Source organism: Poecilia reticulata, linkage group LG13 (assembly GCF_000633615.1).
Source record: "Poecilia reticulata strain Guanapo linkage group LG13, Guppy_female_1.0+MT, whole genome shotgun sequence".
NCBI classification, from domain to species: Eukaryota; Metazoa; Chordata; class Actinopteri; order Cyprinodontiformes; family Poeciliidae; genus Poecilia; species Poecilia reticulata.
The window spans coordinates 795,411-818,968 of record NC_024343.1 but is presented as its reverse complement, the minus strand read 5'-3'; the positions used below and the strand labels follow the sequence as shown (position 1 = coordinate 818,968).

The window sequence follows — 23,558 nt, the reverse complement described above, 5'->3', positions numbered from 1 at the left end:
ATTAGCACTAATTGGCACTAACTAGTGGTTAATAAAAAACACTCTTTATTAAGAAATAAGTAGCAGTTACTTCTTCATAATAACAGCTACCATAAAGAAAATACGGCATCAAGGCATCATAGAGGATGTAATGCTGCTTTTGGGAAAATAAATTTGCTAGGATTCTCCTTGTCAGCCAGACAACAATTTTCAGTGCTAATCTGCAGACAGAACGCGCTAAAAAATAAATAAATAACGACTACGTTTTGATCATCTTCTCTCTTTAATATCTTCTACACCAGTGTTTCTCAACCATGTTCTGGCCAGTGGCCCCCTAACCTTTATCCAGGTCCCTCACCGCCCCCCACCAAAGAATTTGTAGGCTACTTTGCACTGACTATTATTTTATTATTAATATTACTATCAGTATTGTAGATGTTTTGATTATTATGCTTGTTTCTGTATTTATCATCAAAAATAATTTCCCATAGAACAAAAAAGTCATGGGAATAGAAATTATTCTCACAAGTGTCTACAAAAAATGCAATAAACATTCAAGTTAAAATTGGCCTAACAGCAGCCAATCAGAGTGGAAAAAATATTCTTATTTTGTGCCATTTTCTAGTTGTTAAATGACCAGATAAAAGATGTACAACATGGCAGTTTAAACTTTGATATATTTGCAAATGACTGACCTCTGCAACGTTAAAACATGGATAGAACTGTAACTACATTAATCATAACTCTTGTTCTCTTGAGTGTTTGTCAGTTTCTGGTGGTGCAGCTCTGTGCTGCCTTCAGGAGAATGGGACATCAGAGTATCATCCATAAAATTTCACCCACATGGCATTTATTGTGCAAACCAGAGCTTTCAGTGGAAAAGTTCCAGGCCCTTTATATGCCATACAAATATGAGACAGAAACATGGATTATATCTTTATATAGACCGGTCTATTGATTTATAGATTAATAGTTTTACTGGACAGAAATTACAAAGAACAAATCTGGTTCTTAATCAAATCCTAATGAGTCAAATTGAAAGTGTCATGGAGTCATCAGCCTCATGACAATAACACTGACATGAAAAATAATATTTAAGAAATAAATATATCAAATCTAATTAAAAATATAAATAAATGACCAGTTCTTTACTGTTATGGTCTGTAAGATATATTTATTATCAGTATTAGATGTGGTCTCAACAAACTCATGGCACTTCAACAATATTATTTTACCTTTTATCTGGAAATAGTGTCTGTTTATTCTTGCCATACAGTCCTCTGAATTAATTATTGCTTGAAAGGTCTTGCCATACAAGTTCATTCCTCTGTATTTACTTTAGTTTCTTTGTTTATTGTTGCATTTTGTTCTTCATTCATTTCCATTTAGTTTCCTTTGATTAGTATTATCCTCTCTTGGTTTATTGCTATGTCCACTTTAGTTTCTTTTCTGTAGCTATATTTATTTTATCGTTTATTGACGGTCACCATCAGTGATCTTCGCTGATCACCTGCTGCGCCGGCTAATCGTTGTATGTTTCACATCATGTGTTGATTTTTCACTGTTCAGCGTCGGATTCTCGGTTTTTATGCCATAATTCACATCTAGTTCATCGCTCCGTTTTATGTCCCGCTTCTCCTGTTTCAGAGTTTTGCGCAATGTGTGCGTCGTTGTTTTTTTAACCCCCGAAGGTGCAGGGCGGTCGGGAAGCGTATCGATGGGGAAAAGGCAGACTGACATAATCCTTTTAAAACAATGGAAACAATTTCGGTATTCTGATTATTAAAATTTAAAAGTGCTGTGGTACCGTTGTTCTATCACACCCGTTTCATATCGGGCCACTTACAGCACCGGTGTTAACGCTATAAAATGAATGCTCTCTACCGTGGTATCCATAGACATAATATAAGAGTAGACCCCGCATTGGCTGCTCCAGCGCAGGAAATACAGCGGCCATCTTGGAGCGGTCGTCCCTCTTACTTTGCTCAACCAAAACAGCAGAAGATGCCTCAGCACTGAGGAATATTGTTGTTCGGATCGATGGACTATTGRTGTGAGGGCTCCACAGACAACATTTCACAAGTAAGATGGACAGATTATTATGTATATATTGTGATTAGAATATTACTTTACTGTATTTATGTCCACCGGCGAGATACCAGCTAACATTAGCTACAGTGCTTGGTGTAATACGGGGTTCAGCTCCACTGTGAAGGCTAACTGAGATTCTGTAAATCTAAAAAAATTATTCTCTAACATTGACTTAGATTATCTGACACAAGAGCCTATATTAGAAATGAAACAATGTAACATATATTATAAAACTTATATTACTTGTTATAACATTGACCAGCAAAGTTTACACAGGTGGTAAAGACTATTATTTATGTGCAATTCTTTCACTCTGTGAAAAGTAAGATGGCTCCCAAATCTTCCGTTTTCATAAAAACGATGTGAGGAAGAAGAGGGAGATATTTTTAAAGAGAGATGGATTCACTGCAGCATGGATGAATCTCGCATCGGATTTTGGGCTCAATCTCAGCTGCTGCATCACTGTGAAGCTAGAAATTCTCAGCTGCAAAACAGCCGACAGACAATATATATTATATTACATGTTTATATGTGTATACATATAAACATGTATCCAATATATATTATTCAGTATTAATCATTTATTTTTTATGTATATAAAATAAATATGTATATTATGTATTAGATATATCCATCCATCCATTTTCTTTACACCCTTGTCCCTAGTGGGGTCGGGAGGGTTTATTAGATACATATATATTATATGTATCTAATATATATTAGATACATATAAAGAGGTATCCAATATATATTATTCACTATTAATCATTATTTGTGTTTATATATTTATATAAATATGTATTGATATTACTAAATAATTTATTAATAAATTATGAATGGCTGTGTGGTTTGTAAAATGCTCATCATACATCAATATCAGAATATTCTATTCCTATTCTATTGTTTTTCCCACTAAGCATATTTAAATACACTGAACTATGTACCAATACAATTAAAAAATACTTTAAAAATACAATTGTTTATAAATGTAGCTTTGATAGCTGTTTGTATAAGGTTTCCAGTAACAGAAAAGCGTGTTATAATCGATTAAATGCGCTGATACGTCATTGTGCCTGCCATAACGCTGAGTCTCCACTCAGCGTTATGGCAGCGGTCCACTACTCCTAGTGGACCGCTCCAAGATGGTCACCCTAAATCTCGTCAGCGACAATAGGCGAGAACGGTCCATGAGGTGTCTATTCTTATATTATGTCTATGGTGGTATCAATACCGTGGTATCAACCATGGAGAGATTTCTTTATTTAAATTGGTTCATTTTTCAGAGGGATACAAAGTGAGGGTATGGTGATTTTAGTAATTACATGTTTATAAGAGCGATATTCTGCTGTCCTTCCATGGAAACGGGCAGCTTTCAAATGGAAATAAAACACTTTTAATATAAGTTGCTGCTTTGACATGATCACAGAACTGCCAAAATGTATAAAAATACCAGACAAAGTGAATCTCACAGCAACGTCATCAGCAAGTATAACGCTGAACTGATGCGGTGAAGCTACAGTAGCAGGAGAACAGAGCTGCGCCAATAAGGTAACAAACACTGAAGAGAAGAAGAGCTGCCATCGATACCATTGCAGTCAAGCATGACTAATGTTACACAATACAGTTTTAGCAAGTTGCTCAAAGTCTAAACTGGCATTGTTGTGCATTTAAGGTGTAAAGTTTACCTTCGACCAAAATGCCCCCCAAAGAAATCCCAGCGCCCCCCTTTTGTAAAGATTTCTGCCAGCGCCCCCTGCCGTCCTCTGAACGCCCTTCAGGAGGCGGTACTGCCCACGTTGAGAATCGCTATTCTACACCAAAGGGAACTGTTATCACCATGACCTTGTAGCACTTTAGTTTTGTTCACTGATTGGAATAAGATGTTACTGGTCACAATCAGTCACACTTAAATCTGCCGATTCCTCCTCATGGATGAAAAAGTGAAGATGAAAAAGGCATTTGTTTGTATAAAGACCCCAAAACTAACAAATATAGTCATTCCTCACATGAAGCTTCATCTAGACGTGAGATAAACATCTTGTGATGAGCCAGTCCAGGTTGACAATGGAGACCTGATTTATGTATTTCAGTCATGTTTGCATTTGTCGCAGACTGTTTTGGGTAGCCAGTGTCTCCTCTTCAAAGGCATTCATCAGAGAGATAAAAGCCACATGACAGCAGATATCTTCAGGACAGATTCCAACACAAGATTATTGCATTTAGAGGATGTTTGTTGGCACAAGTAATCCATGAAGTCATTATTTGAGGATAAAAACAACGTTAGAGGAGCACAATTGCTCCTCTTGGATTGTTTTGGACAAAACCAGAGTGGGTAATGTTGCTACAATTTGCTGTAAGGATTGCATCAACTTCAAACCTCACAGCATTACTCTTTGCTTTTTGCTTAAAGAGTAAAGCAAAAACAATAGTTGTCCGCCAGATTTATAGTATGAGGTTTGGTATGAGATTTTTGCTTGAGCACCTGGATAACGTTTTTCTTTGAAAATGTTCTAAGGTCTAAAATCATGAGAGGAAAATGGCATGCAGATTTTTAAAAAGACGCAGTTGTTTTGAATCTAATAGATTCAAAACAACTTGGGCAACAAACTTGGGCAACAAAAAATACACCTCTTACATTTATATTTTTACCCAAGTCCAACCAAGGAAAAAAATTATTTAATCTTTGGGATGAATATTAAGAAATAGCAATAGGTTTCAAGTAAAAATGCTAAGCACAAATAATATTATCCCTTTTTTATTTCTGTTTCTAATTTAGAGAGACAAATAAGATGCTAATGTTACCTGGTTAATGAGAAGCTAGCCTGCACTCTGCTGCTTTACAGTAGCATAGATTCCTCGTGTGTGACCCATAACCAGCAGGCTTTTAACCATGTAAGGTTAATATCAGAACCAACTGCTGGTTAAACAAGAATTTATCAATGGATCAGATTTCAGGTTGAAAGTCAGGTTTAAAAACATCTTAAAGATTACTTGCAGTTTGAAAACACTAACATTTCTCTTCTTTTCCCAACAGTGCCATCCTTCACATTCACACCAACAGGTAAGCAATTTATTTCAGATATGTGCAAGCATAGGGTGTCAGCACATTCTTAAAGCATCTTAAATTCATAAAACTAAATGTAAGTTGGCATTAAATACATTAATCGGAGGTCTTAAATTTTGTTGTTGCAGGACTATTCAATCTCATACATGCATTTTTTTCTGTCAATCAAAAGTTTGCGTGGTGTGTTGACATCTTCATTGTGTTCTGACTTGAGGAGGTTGAGGCTACTGGTAACTAGCTGCTAATATACGTCCTTGCTAGCTAACTAGCTAGCTTTTTTGTGCCTATCATGGAGACAGGCTTTGAACTCAGGAAAAGTCACTGGGTGCAACAGGAGCACCCAGTGACTTCAACTTTCTTGTGGAGTCACTAGCCTTTGTGTGCACGTCTACATCTACAAGTAAAAAATTTCTCCTGCACGGATGTTGCAGATCGCTTGGCTGGAGGAGGGCTAGCTTTTACCACCTCATTGTGTCAGATCCATAGGAAACAAATGGAAAAGGAGCAATGCTGCCTTTCTTGTGTTTGAGCCGCTGGAAGGCGTTAGTTTTCACCACTGCCTCAGTTCTGTGAGGACGGGCACAATTTCACTATTTTTTGTTCTGCTTGATTCTAGTACAGCAGGATCCTGCCACCATCACATGTATTTATAGAGTTTTTTGGTTTCTGATTTCACCCAAGGTGCCATTGAAGAGTCTTAAATTTGACTTACTTGTAACCTGCAACATCTGCCATCTTTGATTAGACTATTAAAATAAAAATCACTGACCTAATAAAGTCTGCACTTAGCAAAAGCCAGTAAAATACACCAGTCATTTGCAGAGTTGCTTAAAAAACAAAGGTTCTGCTCAGTGTTTTGGGTGGAGTCAGAAGTCGGTGCCAGAGATCAAGACGCCACTCTGCTAAGAGGCTATTAAAGCCAGTAGCAACTTGATCAAAGCAGCTGCTTGCAACATTAGATGGGATTTTAGAGAATGACACATCACTGATGCACCATTTAGATAACTCCGGGAGGTCATTTGTGAATCAAAGTGACATGGCGTGAAGCAAATAGAGAAAGAAGCTTTCCTTCCATATGAGTTTGTTTCTGGTCCGCTCGCAGACTGAAACCCATTGGGGAAAAATAAATTCTTTGTCTGTCTGAGGCGTGGCATGGCTGAGAGTAGATGAAAGGACACAGCAGTGAGCTACATAGAGGGGAAAGAGACAATGTGCTTGTCTCTTTCCCTAAGGTTGATCTTGTCTGAGCATACTCTCTTATCTGTAGCTACCGTTTTATTTGCTACTTTTTTTTCTGCCTCAAGGGTTGCAGTGATGCAGACTCTTATTGCAGCTGCACGCTCGTTTCGCGATCTGTTGGAAATATTTCAGGTCAGACTCATTCTTCACTGTGTAAGGTTTTTTTTTAGTTTTAGAGAAGCGAGACTGTGAAGGGTATGATGCTGATTTCAATCTACAACCAGACAATTATGCTTCCTACGGATATGAGGGACCCCAGCTATTTTCTGTTTTAAGAAAGAAAAAAAAAGAAGCCGGAGAATGAACAGAGCCAAGACCAGGGCTCATTCTCTATCTACCCTCCTCTCCTCTCAGGGTACAGATTGTAATTAAAGTTGGAGGTTTATCTCCCTTTCACACACCGGCAGCTCGGAGTTTCTTGAAAGTGTTCGACTGGCAATGTGAGGAGCTTCAAACGAGTTGAACCTGAGCTGGAAAACCAAAGAGCTTTGCGTTTTTGTTAATCATAAGCCTATTAGGGTGAATCCTCCTGCACCACACGTGTGACTCAACTGACACCATGCAAACATGCCAGCATTTAAAAAGTCAAAAAATAATTTGTTACAATAGTATTCAATCTTTTTTTTTTTGTCATGGTACAGCCACAAACTTTGTACACAATTCTGAGATTTGTAAGAACTGAAAAGTTTGGCATTTATTTAGCCCACTGACACCACTTAATTAATTTTGATGTCACCAGTCACCTTCAGCACCTCTGTGTAATTAATGTGAAGGTTATAGAAGTTTGTTAGGAAACATTAGTGATAAAGTTACAAGGATAAAGTTAAGAAATTAAAGCAGAATTAGCTCATATAAATTATTCTCCAAATTTTGAAAATTTTATAAAGTATTGTTCAGTCTAGGAAACAAAAGAGGATCATGGCACAACTATGAACCTGGCTGTTACGCCATGGCTGTTACGCCATGGCTGTTTAAGGTTTTCTTTTATTAAAATTTAAATGCATCCCACATTTTGTTTCTTTTAAAAAATAAATTAAGAAAATAAAAAAATTCCGACTTATTTCCCTTAAACTTTACAATTATAATGCTGGGGCATTTCTTTAACCATCAATAATGTCCTTTGGTTGTGTAAAGAAATTGTAAAATATTGGTATTTTACATTTCAGTGAAACTCTACTGAAAATTATTGTCTCTCTTTTCAGTGGCATATCAGAGGGGTGGGGAAGGCGTCAGCAGTGCTGGAAGGTAAGAAGAGTTTCCATAAATTCTATTTTTAATAAATAAAAAGGGGTTGTGACTGAGTAGAAGGTTGGGCAGTGGCACTTTTCCTTCACAAACACTAGGGGGAGAGCTGAGCCTTTTCTAAAGTAGCAGGAGGTGGAAGTAGGTGCACAAAGTGTGTCGTATTACTACAGGAACAAAGAGCTGTGCAGCCTGCCAGGGGCCCATCCCCATCACACACACTGAAGAGCCACATCCAACCACAAGGCTGTGCCACAGCATCACCATAAAACCTTAATGGAGATGCAAAGCTCGCCTTCCCATACAGTGAAGTGGTGCATTGTGCATAAACAAGTGAGACCTTTCAGAACTAGAACCACCAAAACTCATTTGTATATCCACTAGATGGCCTCTGGCATGACGCCCATATAGCTGGTAAATGGAAAACAGACACACACACACACACATAAAAAAAAATGCATTCAATTATTACCCGCTTTCTGCTCAGAGTACAGAATGTACTTAATGCCATGTCATAAATGCATGTGTGTGTGTGTGTGTATGTGTGTGTTGTTCATGTGTTAATGAATAGTTAGCTTGAAGCCATCAACAGTAAATCCATATTCATTACATTACCCAGTTGTATGATTGAATCCCGGACGCAGTGAGGCTGTGTCAGTTCTGCATGAAAACAATGGTCGTTCGATATCAACACAGAACCACTGGGGTGATGGAGGAGCCATTGTGAGATTGTATTTGGCTGTACAAGACAAATGTGTTCATTACCCAAAATGAATCCAAGAAATGAGTCATTTAGGACAGAGTGAGGAAATGCAATTTGATGCTAATTCAGTGCTGGAGTATTCAGTCTGGGAATCTTCCTGCACAGACGGTATTCTATAGTAGACCGTCTTGTTCTGGATGCTAGATTGAGCCATTTAATCAGTAATAGAATATGGCATGTTCTCTTTCTAGACTCAATGTTTGGCCAAAGGTCAAACAGGACTCTATTCCACTTAACAGGAATAGAGTCCTGTTAAGTGCCCTTGTACATTTTGAAAAATGATTTTATTTCTGAACTTTTATTGAAAAAGTGAAACACGTTATAAAAATTTGGTACATGGTTGTTTAAAAACTAAAAATTCTGTTTACTAGAAAAAATTGATTATTCACCTTGCCTTCACATACAAGGCCTTCACCTTGTATGTGAAAGCCTAAGACATTCAAATTGTTAAGGATACAGTCATTCCAAATGATTGTTGCTAAAGATGCTGCTGTATCAAAGCATATTAAAGATTAGTTGAGGGAAAAACTTGAGGGTTGAGGGTTGTAGTCTTTCAATGTCGAATTTAAATGTGCAATTTAGCATTAGCTCCTGCCAACTATCTTAGAATCAGTTTATAGTGGATACTTTATTTTAATGTTAGTTGAAAATAATTAGTGCTTTTAAGTAAGCAAAACTAAATGTTTAGTTCGTGGTGCTGCAGAATACCCTGCTGCAATCAGTGACTGCTGAAAACCTGTCAAGACATCAGTCTTTTCCATGACTGTTATGTCCATTTTATAACATTTCTGAGATAAAATGGATATTTTATCTAATTCCTGTCATTTTGTCTTATGTAATATTATGTAATATTCTAATTTACTCAATTGCTTCATTTTGGTTTTATTAGCTTTAAGCTGGAATATCACACTAATGAGCAAAAACTGCTTTCCACTGACTTCCTAATTGTCTGAGACGCATATTATGTAAAACGTTTGATAGAAGCTAAATAAACAGAAACAAAGATACAGAAGAAAGAGTTAGTGTTTTTATGCCTTCTGTTCACCTAAAAAAAATGAAAGAGATATTATGACACCATGGAATCTATTCAGAGTGCACTTGTGGTTCACTGACTGCTCGGGATGTACATTTCGCAACATTGGGAGTGAATTTTATCTGGCTGTCTAATCCAAGCGGATCGCTGATGCTCACGGAGGCTCAGAGAAAGTGTTGTCAGCTCTAGGCAAGTCGAGCACACACAATCTATTTAGCTGGGCTTGTGTTTTTTTTTGGGGGGGGGTTATTGCCCCCTCCCACCCTGAAATGTGTTCCCTTTGCGCACGTTTGCCCAAAAGGCAAAAACTACTGAAACCAGATTCTTTTTTTTTTTTTTTAAGTTTTCCTCTTCTCAGCTGGATAAATAAACTCCTCCATAATCTTCTGTTTCTGCGGGTGCTTCCTGTTCACTCGGATGAATGTCGCTACGGTGTTGGCCAAGCCTGTCTCTATTGTTAAACATTTGGGTTTTCTTTTATAGGCCCGGTTTGCTAAACATGGGCGACTCAGCCACTCAGCCCTGGCTGGCCGACACATGGCCCAACTCCTGCTCCAACCACAACGACTGCAGCATCAACTGCTGCACAGCGGGCAACGGCAACAGCGACAGCAACCTGGCCACGTACAGCCGACCAGGTAACGCAGACCAAAAGTAAACAGTTGACTCTTGGAGGTGACGGCGCAGCCTCTTAACAAAATAGTTACGGTGATAAGATATGTGGGAGCCGGGGGAATCTGCAGTGTAAAAAAAAAGAAAGAAAGAAAGGAAGTGGGGAGTACAATCTGATATCTGGGTTAGCTCTCTGGAGAGTCGGTGTGCATCTCTGCCTTCTGCAGGTCTGCGCAAGAAATAAAAACAGGAGAGCGTGTTTTTGTGTGTTTGATTTATCTGAGGTTAGGGTAGAGCTATTTTAGGCAGGAAATAAAAGGAGTACACTGAGCAGGGCTTATAGCTCTACTCTATTGCTAAACAAATTGCTCTGCTGATTTCCATACAGTTGTTATAGCCAGTAATGTAATTTCCTCTAAGTGCTCAGTTGTTTAAGAAATGTGCAGCAGGCGAAGGAGGTCAGGGCTGGCCTGCAGACGGCGTCCAGAAAGGGAGGATGGAGGGAGGAAGAGGAGGAGGAATAGGGTCAGCAGAAAGAGGGATAGGATTAGACTGAGTCCCAATTCCTAGAGTTATCCCTTCCCCAACAGTGAGGTACCCGGCCCCTTCATTTAGGCCGTCATTTGAAATATTCCTTTGAGAAATGAGTTGTCAATCTTTTGTAAAGCCTCTTAAGGAAAAACAAAAATGTATTCCCCAACAGACCCTGGAAATGGTTCTAGAACATTATGTAAGGAGTACCAACTTAGAAAATACTAAGGAAAAAGAATCAACATGAATCAAAATGCACCAACCATGCAACATACACTGTGAAAACACTCAATCTTAGAAAGTGTTTTTTGGTCTACTTTTCTAGTGCAAATATCTTATCACTCTTGAAATAAGACAAAACCAAATTATAAGTAACTTTTTAACCAGATATAGAAGCTTGTTTTAAGACAGTAATTATTGAAATATTGATGAAAAAGTACTAGTTCCTCTAGACATTAGAAATATCTTCACTGAGGAAATATATGCATTTGTGTATTCTTGCAAGTACAACTTTCCAAATGTTCGCTTGAAAGGCTTCTCTGTTTTGGAAATTATAAAAAAGGCATGAGAATTTAAGCTAATAGCTTGTCGAAGAGGGAAGAAAATCAAAAGTGGACTTCTACCAGCAATAAAAATGTGCTATACAAATAAATTACTATAGGAAAAAAAAGACAAATCTGAAGACGTAAAAGCAGTTTAGGCAAATTCGTTTTCTATGAAACTTTAAGATGTTAACATCTCGTTTACACAAAATCCATTTTGTGTTCTTTAGAAAACAGTTGGAGGTGGTGCACCACTAACTATCCTCCCATGTGAAACACACTCAGAACAGAAAATGTTAGAAGTGGAACAATCAATAACATTGAATTCACTTAAACAGCTATGCTTTTTTTTTTGCTTTTTGTAATGTTTTATTTACAGTCAAACTCAAGAAATTTGAATATAAGCATTAATGTGTCTCGTTAGAGTAAATATATTAAATAGAGATGCGCCGATCAGGTTTTTTCCTGCCGATACCGATACTGATCACCCATGAGGGCCGATCACCGATACCGATCACATAATTATTATTATTATTTTTTTTAATCATAAACACTACTGGTTACATTATGTGGAAAAAGGAACCATGAATTCACCTTAATTTAGACAAAACTTGTTTTTAATAACTTTTTCCAAGAAGAAAACTAAACAAAACAGGCATTGTGCAAATTGTACTGCTATCAGTAATACTATCTTTAACAGACTGATAACACAGGAAGGCTCTGAAGAGGCTAAATAATGCGAAGAGCCAAAATAAAACCTCTCAACATTGCCAAAAAAATTAAAGTATAAAACTTAACATTCAAAAGCAAATACAGGATCCATTACAATAAACAATCCTGAGTTACTGAATGAAAACTTCCTGATAGCATGGCGGCTAGCTGATTACTGCTAGTTCTGAGTGGCTGTTTCTGACTGAGCGGAGTAATTATGCAGAACAAGGATCGATAATTTTTTCAGAGATCATCTGTCTCATGTTAGGACAGCAAAAGTTTTAATACGTATGTAAAATTTATTTTTTTAAGTTGGATGCTGCAGCTTTAAGCAGAGGTTCGGTGTGAGAGTCACTACCAGGTGGAGCAGGAGTGGCTCCACCTGATCAATCGGCACACCTCTAAAATTAAACATAGTTTATTGGTCTGATATTATTTTAAATCTCATGTTTTCATTAGCTATTAGCATGAGAACTAAATGTGTTGAAACAGTTTTTGTCTAAATCTATTTAATGTGTTTCACTTGGTGATAGTTACTGAAACATTTCTATTTTAATTTATTGAATGGGTCTACTCCATAAAAACTTTACATTTTCTCTTTTCAATCTTTTTCACTTGAGAAGATATTTTGTGGGGCTCATCTCCAGCCTTTATTTTTTGTGAAAGTATCCATTGACTTTCCTATAAATAACCAGTAGAAACGTGACAAAGGCTCAATGTTTTATAAAATACCTTCATAGAAAACCGTTTTGGTACTATTTTCAGAGCTTGCTAAAAGTGAATGAGATCAAGCACTCGTTTTAAAACTAATTAAGGATCATTTTGTTCCGATTGCTCTGTAAGGCAGCTTTACACCACTTGGAGAACAGTGACCTACAGAACTTAAGCCTGGATGACAGGGCTTAATGTTAATAGTTTTCAGCCACGACCAGCAACCCTGTCAGTGGAAACTTGGGCTGCAATAAAATGTTTTATGTTCTAAATTATGCTCGATGGGGGCTCCGGCTTTGAAAGTGCCACATAATTCCTGTCCAGCTGTTCGACCCAATATACATCCAGCCGCTCAATCGCTTCTCCCGACTTCCAACCTCTCCCTGTGAGGATTAATAATTCATTCCGCAGACTTCATAGTCAACTTCAGTTTTTCTTGGTGCTAATCACCCTTCCGAGGTTGAACGCAGCACGCAATGTTTAACAGGGAATAACAGGCAAAAACAGGCAGCCCTAAGTCGCTCACATGATGCCCCGCTGTACGAGCTGCTAATAGCTTGCCAGACGCAAAGCTTTGTGTGTGTGCCAAAACTAAACTCCGCACATTAAGAGGATCACCGACTGGGTGACAGAGCAAAGAAATCAGAGTTAATATCCCTTTATCTGAGCCATAGGGGCGCTTTCGCACGTCAGCCCTTTGAAGTGTTGATGCGTAGCTCAAATGTGCGGTGTGAGCCGCGTGTACCTATATGGTCGTCTCTGGTTTTTTACCGCGGGGGCTGGCTCTCAGATCTGCTGGAGGATTTGAATATTTTATGAGCCGGAGAAAATTGGATCTGTCAGTGAAGCTGTGCTTTTACGGCGCGCTTCGTTCCGTGTCTTTGATACAGACATGTCTGTCTGTCCTTCTCCATGAGTGAAGACGCTGCCGCCACCATCAGATGGTGGAGAACAGAGATGATGCCCACACAGAGTCATTAGTGAGGCTAAGCAAAAAAAAAAATTATTAAAAGCCGATTCCTGTATACCCAGGGGTGAAAGTAGGGGGGGTACGGTCGGGCACTGCGTACCCCTAAAAGATTTAGCGGGGTATGCAGTACCTGCAAGAGAGGGGAGCAGCTGTCTGGTGTAAAAATCAGTGGGTTCACTGTGCAGCCGTGAGTTCACCCACTAATCAGCCGTGACTGATTAGTTTTTCAAGAACAATCTAAAACACGACTTAATCAGTTAATAAATAACTTTTTTTCCCATTTCATATCGTTTCTGAACTCTTCGTGCTTTACTACAGCAGCAGTGCAACACGTCGTTCGCGGAAGGTTTTGAGTCGATCTCGGCATTAACAAACTGAACACCACCAGGACGCTGAGACCAGCACGTCCTCCTCTGACTCGCTTAAAACGTTCGTAACTTTATTATTTTTTTAAATCAACAAAACGTGTTCAAATTAATGACCCAACAACAATAATAATATCAGTGATTATTGTTTACAAGTGAGATTGAACAAGTGAGCAGTGGGTCAGTTATACTTGCCTAACTATTGCTGGTCTGCTATTGACTTTGATAACCTTAGGATGTGCTGTGCAGTTCGGTGTGTTTTGGTTCCGTTAGCGCTAAAACAGGTCAACCCGCCCACCAAGTCATCAGTAGAGCAGCTGTTTAAATCAACTAATCAACCGCCGCTGTGCTCAGGCGAAAACTTATTAATAATCACAATATAGACATTAAGCCTGACAACATAATGTAACGGACTGGATGTTCTGTTTTAGCGTTTTTTTTGTGTGGGAATCGTTTGCTCTTTGGAGTTGATTCCTCTGATCGGTAATCTCTGCTCTCTCTGCTCATTAAGCTGTTGTTTGTCGGTTGCCATGGCAAAGGGTCGTGTGTAATACGGACCTACAGAGCCAGAAAAGGCGGAATAGAAGTTGTTGGAGCTATTTTTCTTTATTTCTTTATCCATTTGAATTTTGTTACTTTATTCTTAAATTTCTATTATTCGTATTGTATTGTTGGTTGATAATTGTTGATTTTATTTATTTTTTGTTTTATTATTTTTCTCATTTATTTTCTAAATTTAGACAGGAAGTAATCTGGATCAGTCCACTTTCTATAAGTGCATGGACCTGGTGAAGGACCAGCAGGGTTTGGGGCCGATGGTTTTTAAGAGAGGTAGCATGAGAACAAGTGAAAGTTTGATCTCTGTAATTGTTTGGTGAAAGAGGAAAATAAATCACCAAGAACAATCAATAAGTTTGAACATTGAACCTTCTTTTACCTGTGTCGAGAAATCTACTAATATAGATTAATCAGTATTATTCTAGGTGATTTTGATGATGGCATTTGACAAAATGTAATGTCTGTTGCTTGTCATAATTGGTTGCTTGTATTGTTTTTATCATGTAAAGCACTTTGAACTGTCTTGTTGCTGAAATGTGCTGTACTAATGAACTGGACTTGACCCAAATACTATAAGCCTTTCAGCTTTACATTTGATCAGAAGCTGATCAGTGGTATAGTAAAGACTGACTTAAATTCCCTCCTCATGTTCCCCAGCCGACTGTATCGCCAATTATAACAGCCAGATGGATAACAAGCAGACCAACCTCATGGTGCCAGAGTCCGGCGTCTACGGAGACGTAGACCTATCCAACAAGATCAACGAAATGAAGACCTTCAACAGTCCGAACCTCAAAGATGGCCGCTTTGTCGGTCCTGGGGGCCAGCCGACGCCTTACGCCACCACGCAGCTCATCCAGTCCGCCATCATGGGCAACAACATGAACTCGGACAGAGGGACCGGAGGGAGTGGAGGTGGACTCGGGGGTGGAGGGGAAGTAAATGAGAAACACTGCTGGAAGCCTCCTTCCATCCAGCAGAAGCAGGAAATGGGCTCCCAGCTTCAGTACAACATCTTGGAGCAAAACAAGCTGAATAAGGGTGAGTGTGTGGCTGCAGGGGGGGCAGCCACGGCTGCAGAAGTCATCTCCGAGCCATGATCTTCCTCCACTTGACTTTCCCTACTGTTGTTTCGGCCTCTGGCTGTTTCAGCCCGCTGTGGAAGACTTCATGCTCATCAACCCTTTGGCTTTCTCTCAGTCCTTCTCAGTGAACACAGGCATCATCACTCCTTCCGTCTGCTTTTTCTCTATACCATTCATGTTCCGCTCCATCTTCCTTCCTGCATTTCTTTTCTTTTCTAAATTGGGATGTTGTCAAGCACTGTCCTGGATTTAGTATTGTGAAGAGGGCAGATCTTTTACTCAGGCTATTATCAAGTTAATGTACCTCTCTGATAGAGTGATACTCGTGGTGTTTTGTTGCATGTGTTCACATTTAATAATTTGCTGCATGCCTCTTGCCATGTGTAGCTGTTTGTACGATGCTTCTTCTGCGCTTAAATTTTCTTTTCAAAGTAGCCAAAGAGTTCTGAACAAACTACAAACTGCTTTCTCGCCGACAGACCGGTACAGAGGAGGTGACAGTCCAATGCCCGCCACCATCCCCTACAACCAGACCCATGACACACACACCGGAGGTTCCTACAACAGCTCAGATAGAGGCAGCAGTAGCACCTCTGGTAAGAAGCTTGGAGCTTATAAGACTGTCTTCATGTTGAAAGACAATTTTATACACATTAACATGGGTATGTGAATGCCATACGCATAATGCCTATAGCGCAAGGCAGAGTCTGCACCCAAAACAAACATGCAAGTCTAGCACTGGTGGGAGAAATGGCTTGTGGCCAAAGACAAAAGACATCGCTAAAATTTCACCACTCCAAATGCCTGTCCACTCTCTCCACTGCATTTTTGTTGACATTTTATGAAGAAGGAAGTTGCGTTCAGTGTCTTCTTTAGAGGTTTTCATGTCGTTTCCTTCCTTTGTTTGTAATGCAGCGCCACCACAGGCGAGGAGTTGAGCAGGTTGCTCAAAGCTTTGGTTTGAGCAACCTTTGCGGTGTGAAAGTGAACCACAGTGGCTGAAAATTTAATAAATGTTGCAACTTCAGTCCCCAATAGAACTGAGTCTAACGGATTATCAGATGTGAAAACACTCTTAGATTGTGAGGAAAATCCAGATTTATTCTATCAGCACAGCCCACCAAGAGATGTACATGCACGTTTCTGATTTAAAAACATTGCTGAGGCTGACATAAAGTTACAGCACACTAATAAGTMCTGGTTTAATTGATATACCGTATTTTCCGCACTATAAGGTGCACCAGATTACAAGGCACACCTTCAATGAATGGCCTATTTTAAAACGCATTATAATAGAATAGACGCTTCAGTTTGGGTTGCCATTTTGTTCCGTACTCTATTACACATCCACATTTGTAAAGCAGTAGCCCCCGAGTGCTTTGTATAGTAGGCTGCCCCAGTCATTGTTTCACTCATGGTGTTGGTGTTGCGATATTGTGCCCAACTGCTTTCTGGGTAACACAGACCAACCGACACACTGCCGCCGCACTCTCTGTCTCTCTTCCCTCACCCCTCTGCCCCCCCTGGCTTTAAAGGTATTATCAAACTTTATTAACAAACCAGCGTTCTGACAACTGTCCCAGCATGCACTGCGCACTTCTTCTTCTATGGGGAAAATGAAGTCGGCGGCTGCTTACCGTAGTTGCTAGACCTGTTGTGGCTCAATATTGGTACATATATAAGGCGCACCGGATTATAAGGCGCACTGTTGGCTTTTGAGGAAATTGAAGGTTTTTAGGTGCGCCTTATAGTGCGGAAAATATGGTAATATTTCCTGACCAGGACTATTATATCAATTATATAAAAGGGCCTCGATTGAGATACTGCTATTTTTAGGAATCAATATTTTATAGTTTACTTTTCCAGTTTCTTAAAAAACATTTCACAAAGACAGCAGCTCCTTGACATGTAGGCTTTTTCCATTTTGTAGGCGCAAATGTTTACCAAAGATTTTACCATATTTGAAGGAAAATATGGAGGTACATTTTAATTTTGTTTTTCTGAATCCGGTTTTGTAGTCATATTTAGCATCTGCTTATTTTGACCTAATTCTGTTAAATGGCTTTACTTTCCATTTTGGGGCAGCTTAATTGCATCAAGTTCTCAATGTCTGTATGTGGACAATGACAAATGACTACACAGTGCAGACGGCATGCAACACTGCCACCTTAATGCCATGTATCCATTCTGATATTACGTTTGAAGTTCAAACCATTAAGAAGAGGCCCTTACTGCTCCTTGCACATCACAGCTCATTGGCTCACCATTTTAATAGCTTGCTTTTAATTGGAGCCGTTTCTGCAGTTTTGCTCACACCTTTTCTCCAAACGCCGGCTTAAACCGCTGGCTTTTCCTCTATAGCCAGCATTTTACTCATCATGTCTTTACAAAACTATGCAAATTAAAACAATTTCTCTCTGTCAGCCCTGTTAATTTACATTTTGAATACTGTAAATTTATGTTTTTGTTCAGAATTGATGTTTTTCTATTTCAGAGTTTTGAGTTTGTACATGGGAACTGTTTGTTGTGACTGTCAGGGCGTCCTTTTCTTTCCTAAGCAGGGAGTCAGGGTCATAAGAAGGGAGTACGGACCCCCAAACTACCCAAGCAAAGCACAATGAATTGGGCTGACCTTCTTCCCCCACCCCCGGCAAACCCAGCCCCATTGCGTAACACAGAGGAGTACTCACTCTCTTTGGAGGAAAGGTAAAAACACAATAAACACTGTTTGGGTTTTTTTTTAAAGAGAAACAGAGTTTAGAGATTCATAGCAGGTTTGTGACATCTGTTTTAGGCTAAATTTATTCTGATTTCTTATGTTTAGGAAAGTTTACAATGTCCTGATGGCTCTTGTTCACGCTCTAAAAAGTCCTTTATAAAACCGGGAACAAGTGTAAAATTAAATGGAGGAAGAGCAACATGGCTGCCCTTTATAGAGTAAATCAAACAAGCCTTAAAATATCCTTTAAACATAGAAGTTTCCATGGTAATCTCTTACCATTAGATTCCCCATAAACTTGCAACAAAAATGTCTCCTGAAACCAATTTGTTGGTTGTTTACTATCAGCTCCTTCATTACATAATAATGCATTTTTTTTACGTCAAATCACCATCATAAACTTCTACATTTATAGAACAGCAGTCATTGAGGTCATTAGTTTGGTGTATATTTACCTCGTCTTATTAGGTAGGGGTTCACTAATAACATAGTATTATGTCATATCTTCAGTTAAATTTAAAATATATTTGATATAGAGTCAATAAAAAATGTGAACATGTACCATAAAGTGAACATTTAAGTGAATGTGTTTGGAATGAGGATCCTTGTGGACTGTTTTTTTTCCCCCACAGATTTTTATTAAAAAAAAAAAGTTTTTACAACATTTTGAAATTTAGGCTGTTGAGCTTTTTTGACAAAACTTCTCCTGCTGTAGAAAAAAATGAAGTAAACATTACATTTACAGCGAACCCTTGTTTTTCTTAGGGGTTGCGTTCCGAAAATTGAAACCAAAGAACAAAACCTGCTTTCAGATCAGCAGATGTGTGTGTGCATCAATCAGGCCTTAATGTGATCCGGAGTCATGTCATTAAAGAGTCTCCTCCAGCTGCCCCGAGAGATTCACAGCTGTATCTACGGCAGAGCGATGGATCTCGTCAAGCCTCCGTTGGGGTTTTGCTGCCTCTAGCCACAGTTTTTTTTCCAGCTGGCATTCAAAGTTTCAGTTTCCATCTCCTGAATGGCCAATCTGTATTAAATACCGTAACTTTATTGGCACTCAGGTAGAGAAGAAGCGCGGAGACTGTTTTTACAGTTTTATGGTCAATCAGGACGCTGATTGACCATATGATTGACACTGTGAAAAAAACTGCACAAAAAAATCTGCGAAGGAGCTATACCATGAAAGGTGAACCGCGTTATAGCGAGGGTTCGCTGTATATGAAATAATTTATAAAAAGCAACTGAGTAATTTGTAGAATGGCTGTTTATCTGAGTTTATCTAGATCAGTGGTTCTTAACCTGGGTTCGATCGAACCCCAGGGGTTTGATGAGTCGGTCTCAGGGGTTCGGCGGAGTAAAGACGCACTTGTGTAAAGTCGTGATGACGCCCCGCTTTGCCATCACTTGCTGCAGAGGATCACGTTATTGCTTAGCTAATCAGTGCTGCGGAGGAGCAGGAATAAGAAGGATTCCGTGAATGCGAACACTGGGTACCTCAAAAAAGGTTAAGAACCACTGATTTAGGGTGATCTGTGAATATTTACATCTTATCTACCTCAGCAAAGGTCTGAAAACTGGTCACTGTCTCTTTTTGCTTTGCCATGAGAGAGCCAACATAGTGACTATATTTAGTGAGTTTTCAGACAAAATAAAACAGAAATTGTATTTGCCAAAAGCATAATCAGTCAAGCTCTTCAAAGATCCGCCAGAAAACTGCAATCAGTTTATAGCATATGAACATGAGTTAGTTATTCTTTAGTTTTTTAAGGTTGGTCTTAAAATGCTAAAAGTCTTTAAACATTTGACTGAAATTTGCACCATTTGTATTGGGTGATTTTCACATTTAAATATTGAAATAATATTAGGTTTTTTTTCTCAGTAACAACTTTTGCACTATAAAGTATTGTCAACACAACTTGATAGGACTCAACTGTTATGCATTTAATAAACAGAAAAGATTAGATTTTTGAGTTTCTGAATCTAGTAACTAGATTACTATTCCTTGCTATTCAACTCTTGTTTAGCACGATTCTTTCATTCATCACAAGTATTTACCCCAGGAGTTTTTTTCTTTGACTTATATCAAGATGGCATAAATATTTAGTGCTTTTTTCCATCATGTTTCCATTGACTGATGTGCAGCTAACAAGCCTTGTTTATGTCTTGTTGCAGCTGTGATCCTGACATGCAGTGCCCCATGCCTCCATCTCACATGTACCTGCAGCCTGATGAGCTGGAGGAGGAGATAGAGCGGGGTCCGACTCCTCCAGTACGCGGGGCAGCCTCCTCCCCAGCTGCTGTGTCCTACAGCCACCAGTCCACGGCCACGCTGACCCCCTCCCCCCAGGAGGAGATGCAGCCCATGCTTCAGGACATGCCGAACAGCCACGAACGAAGGTATGCCCGCAACACAAGCATGACATAAGTATCTAAAAAAAAAAAAGAAAAACCAAGACTGTGCTGGTGTTCAGAAAACATTATTTTTAAGATCCATCCTGTATATTTAAAATTCATAGCTGTTTGTCATGATTTACTCCATTAACTGCAGATTTTGTATATTGCATTGCAATGTCAGCCATTTTTCAAAAGCACATTTTGGCCTTTGGGGTGATTTCTTACCTTCAGGGAAGTCGTTTGTTTCAATTCATTTCCAAACTAGGAGGAAAAAGGTTTTGCCTTAAATAAATTCCATTTATTATATGTCACTAAACATTACGACATGTAGAAACCTTTGTAAAATAATCTGTTAACAAACCATCTAGTCTCTAGTTTTGCACAGTTCAGGATCATTTTGGCAACTAAGATTTAACTTCAGTAACTATAATCACAATTTGAAGCATTTGCTACAGGTTCACATTGTGTGTGAAACTGGATTTTATTACTTCAAAACATAATTGTTATTTTAAATGGCCTGGTGATTAGCACAATTAGAATGATTAGTACCAAACTATTTTTAAGAAAGACAAGAATTAGCAACTTTGCAAATTAGTAGGCTTTAAAATTAAAATATACATTTTATAACAATTATAAAATTACAATTTTATAATTGTTATAAAATTATAAAATTTTATAGCAATTATAAATTTGTTATAATTTATAATTGTAACTAATTGTGTGCTAACTCTAACACAATTAGAGTTAGCACAACTCTAATTGTACTAACTCACAATTAGAGTTAGCATTGTTAACTGCATCTTAAAACAAAGATGAACAACAATTGGTTTTAGTAACTGTACTTGCTTACAACTGAATTAAAATTTTAAATCTTTTACATTTTATTTTATCAATAACCACGGGTAGCTTGACTAAGTATTTTCAAACCAAGACAGAATGATAGCAGAGCTCACATTTTTAATGTTTTAGCCTTTTGATTAGCTAAACAGTGCCTGTTAGCACTGATAGCAGTTATTATGTCAAGGATGCGGTCAGGGTGTCAGTGCATCCTTAAAAAGTCAGGTATCTCAAATTAAAGCCTTAAAATGTCTTAAGTACATTAAACAAAATGTAATTTTTCCCTCAAATCACAGATGTTACATTTTGTTGCAACATAACTATTTAATCTCATACATTCTTGTGTAGCTTATGTAGTGTTTTTCTCCTCTCAGGACTTTTCTGTTAGGCAAAAGTTCAGTTGTGCGCAGACATTTTCATTGTGTTCTGGGACTCGAGGCTGTAACTATCTGCTAACACACCCTTGCTAACTAACTAGGTTTTTGCATGGTTAATATCATGGCAAATAGATCATTAAAATTTTTAAATTTGACTTGCTGGGTAATGTTGACCCTTAACTTATTTTCAGAAACTTCCAAAAGGCCACAAACATTACTCATGATGATTTCTAACCAGCCTTTTAACTGTCATGAAAACTAAAGCTAAAAAAATGCCTCTGCAGTTACAGCAACTGATGTCTGTGTACTGCCGTACTTTAGTGCTGAGATATACACTCCTGATCAAAATCTTAAGRCCAGTCAAAAAATTGCAAGAATTTGCATTTTGCACTATTGGATCTTAAGAAGGTTCTAAGTAGAGCTCCACAATGTTAAAGGAAAAAATCAATGCAAGAGACAAGAACTTTTGAGCAGGGAATTTTCTGAAAACTGCATTTACACTCAAACATAATTTTTTTCAGCTGATCAAAACTTTAAGACCATAATCTTTAAAAGCCCAAAGCTGTGCAAAAATCTGGATTCCATGTCATTTTCTGTCAAGTCTTTACACTGTCAAAACCTCCTGATGGCAAGAGCAAAAAAGCTCACTGACTTTGAACGTGGTAGGATTGTTGAGCTGCATAAGCAAGGCCTCTCACAACGTGYCATCACTGCTGAGGTTGGACACAGTAAGACASWSWWWKTCCATTTTTTAAATGATCCTGAGGGTTATGGAACAAAAAAGTMAAGTGGTAGACCCAAAAAAMTTTCACCAGCTCTGAGCCGCAKGATCCGATTGGCTGTCCGTCAAGATAMGGGACGATCCTGTACCCAAATTAAGGCCATTACTGGTGCTGACTGCAGCCTAATAACCATCAGATGGCATCTGCGAGAGAAGGGCTTCAGAAACAGAAAATGTCTTCAAAGGTCACGTCTTCTTCAACGCCACAAAATTGCCCGTTAGGACTTTGCAAGGGTGCACCAAACATGGGACATTGAAAGGTGGAAGAAAGTTGTCTTCTTTGACGAGAAAAAATTTAACTTTGATGGTCCTGATGGCTTCCAGCTTTACTGGCATGACAAGGAGATCCCACCTGAGATGTTTTCTAAACGGCACAGTGGTGGGGGCGCCATTATGATCTGGGGTGCGTTTTCCTTCAATGGAACAATGGAGCTTCAGGTTGTGCAGGGGCGTCAAACAGCAGCTGGCTATGTGGAGATGTTGCAGCGGGYATCCCTCATGACTGAGGGCCCTCGTCTGTGTGGTAATGATTGCTGCAGTTCACAATGCCCGCCTGACAAAAGAGTTCTTCCAAGAGAAAAACATCAATCTTTTGGACCATCCTGCATGTTCCCCGGATCTAAACCCAATTGAGAACATTTGGGGATGGATGGCAAGGGAAGTTTACAAAARTGGACATCAGTTCCAGACAGTGGATGCCCTTCGTGAAGCCATCTTCAACACTTGGAGCAACGTTCCCACTAGCTTCCTGGAAACACTGGCATCAAGCATGCCTAAACGATTGTTTGTAGTCATCAACAAGAATGGTGGAGCTACTCAGTACTGAGTCCTTTTTTTTGATACTTTGATTTCTGCTTTGGGGGGTTTTCGGGTTTTTTTGAGCTATGGTCTTAAACTTTTGATCAGCTGAAAAAAATCATGTTTGAGTGTAAATGCAGTTTTTAATTAATTCCC

The 23,558-nt window shown here is 38.8% G+C and overlaps 1 protein-coding gene across 1 annotated transcript in view; it reads left to right on the top strand.

The window, feature by feature from the left end:
• Positions 1–23,558, top strand: part of robo1 (roundabout, axon guidance receptor, homolog 1 (Drosophila)) — a 232,849-nt gene that overhangs the window by 201,986 nt on the left and 7,305 nt on the right. Inside the window, exons 17-23 of the mRNA XM_017308101.1 lie at positions 5,105–5,131; positions 7,576–7,618; positions 9,895–10,049; positions 15,069–15,452; positions 15,976–16,092; positions 18,058–18,202; positions 20,388–20,612. Of these exons, the coding sequence (XP_017163590.1) occupies positions 5,105–5,131; positions 7,576–7,618; positions 9,895–10,049; positions 15,069–15,452; positions 15,976–16,092; positions 18,058–18,202; positions 20,388–20,612 (1,096 nt within the window). The remainder of the gene's footprint in view (positions 1–5,104; positions 5,132–7,575; positions 7,619–9,894; positions 10,050–15,068; positions 15,453–15,975; positions 16,093–18,057; positions 18,203–20,387; positions 20,613–23,558) is intronic.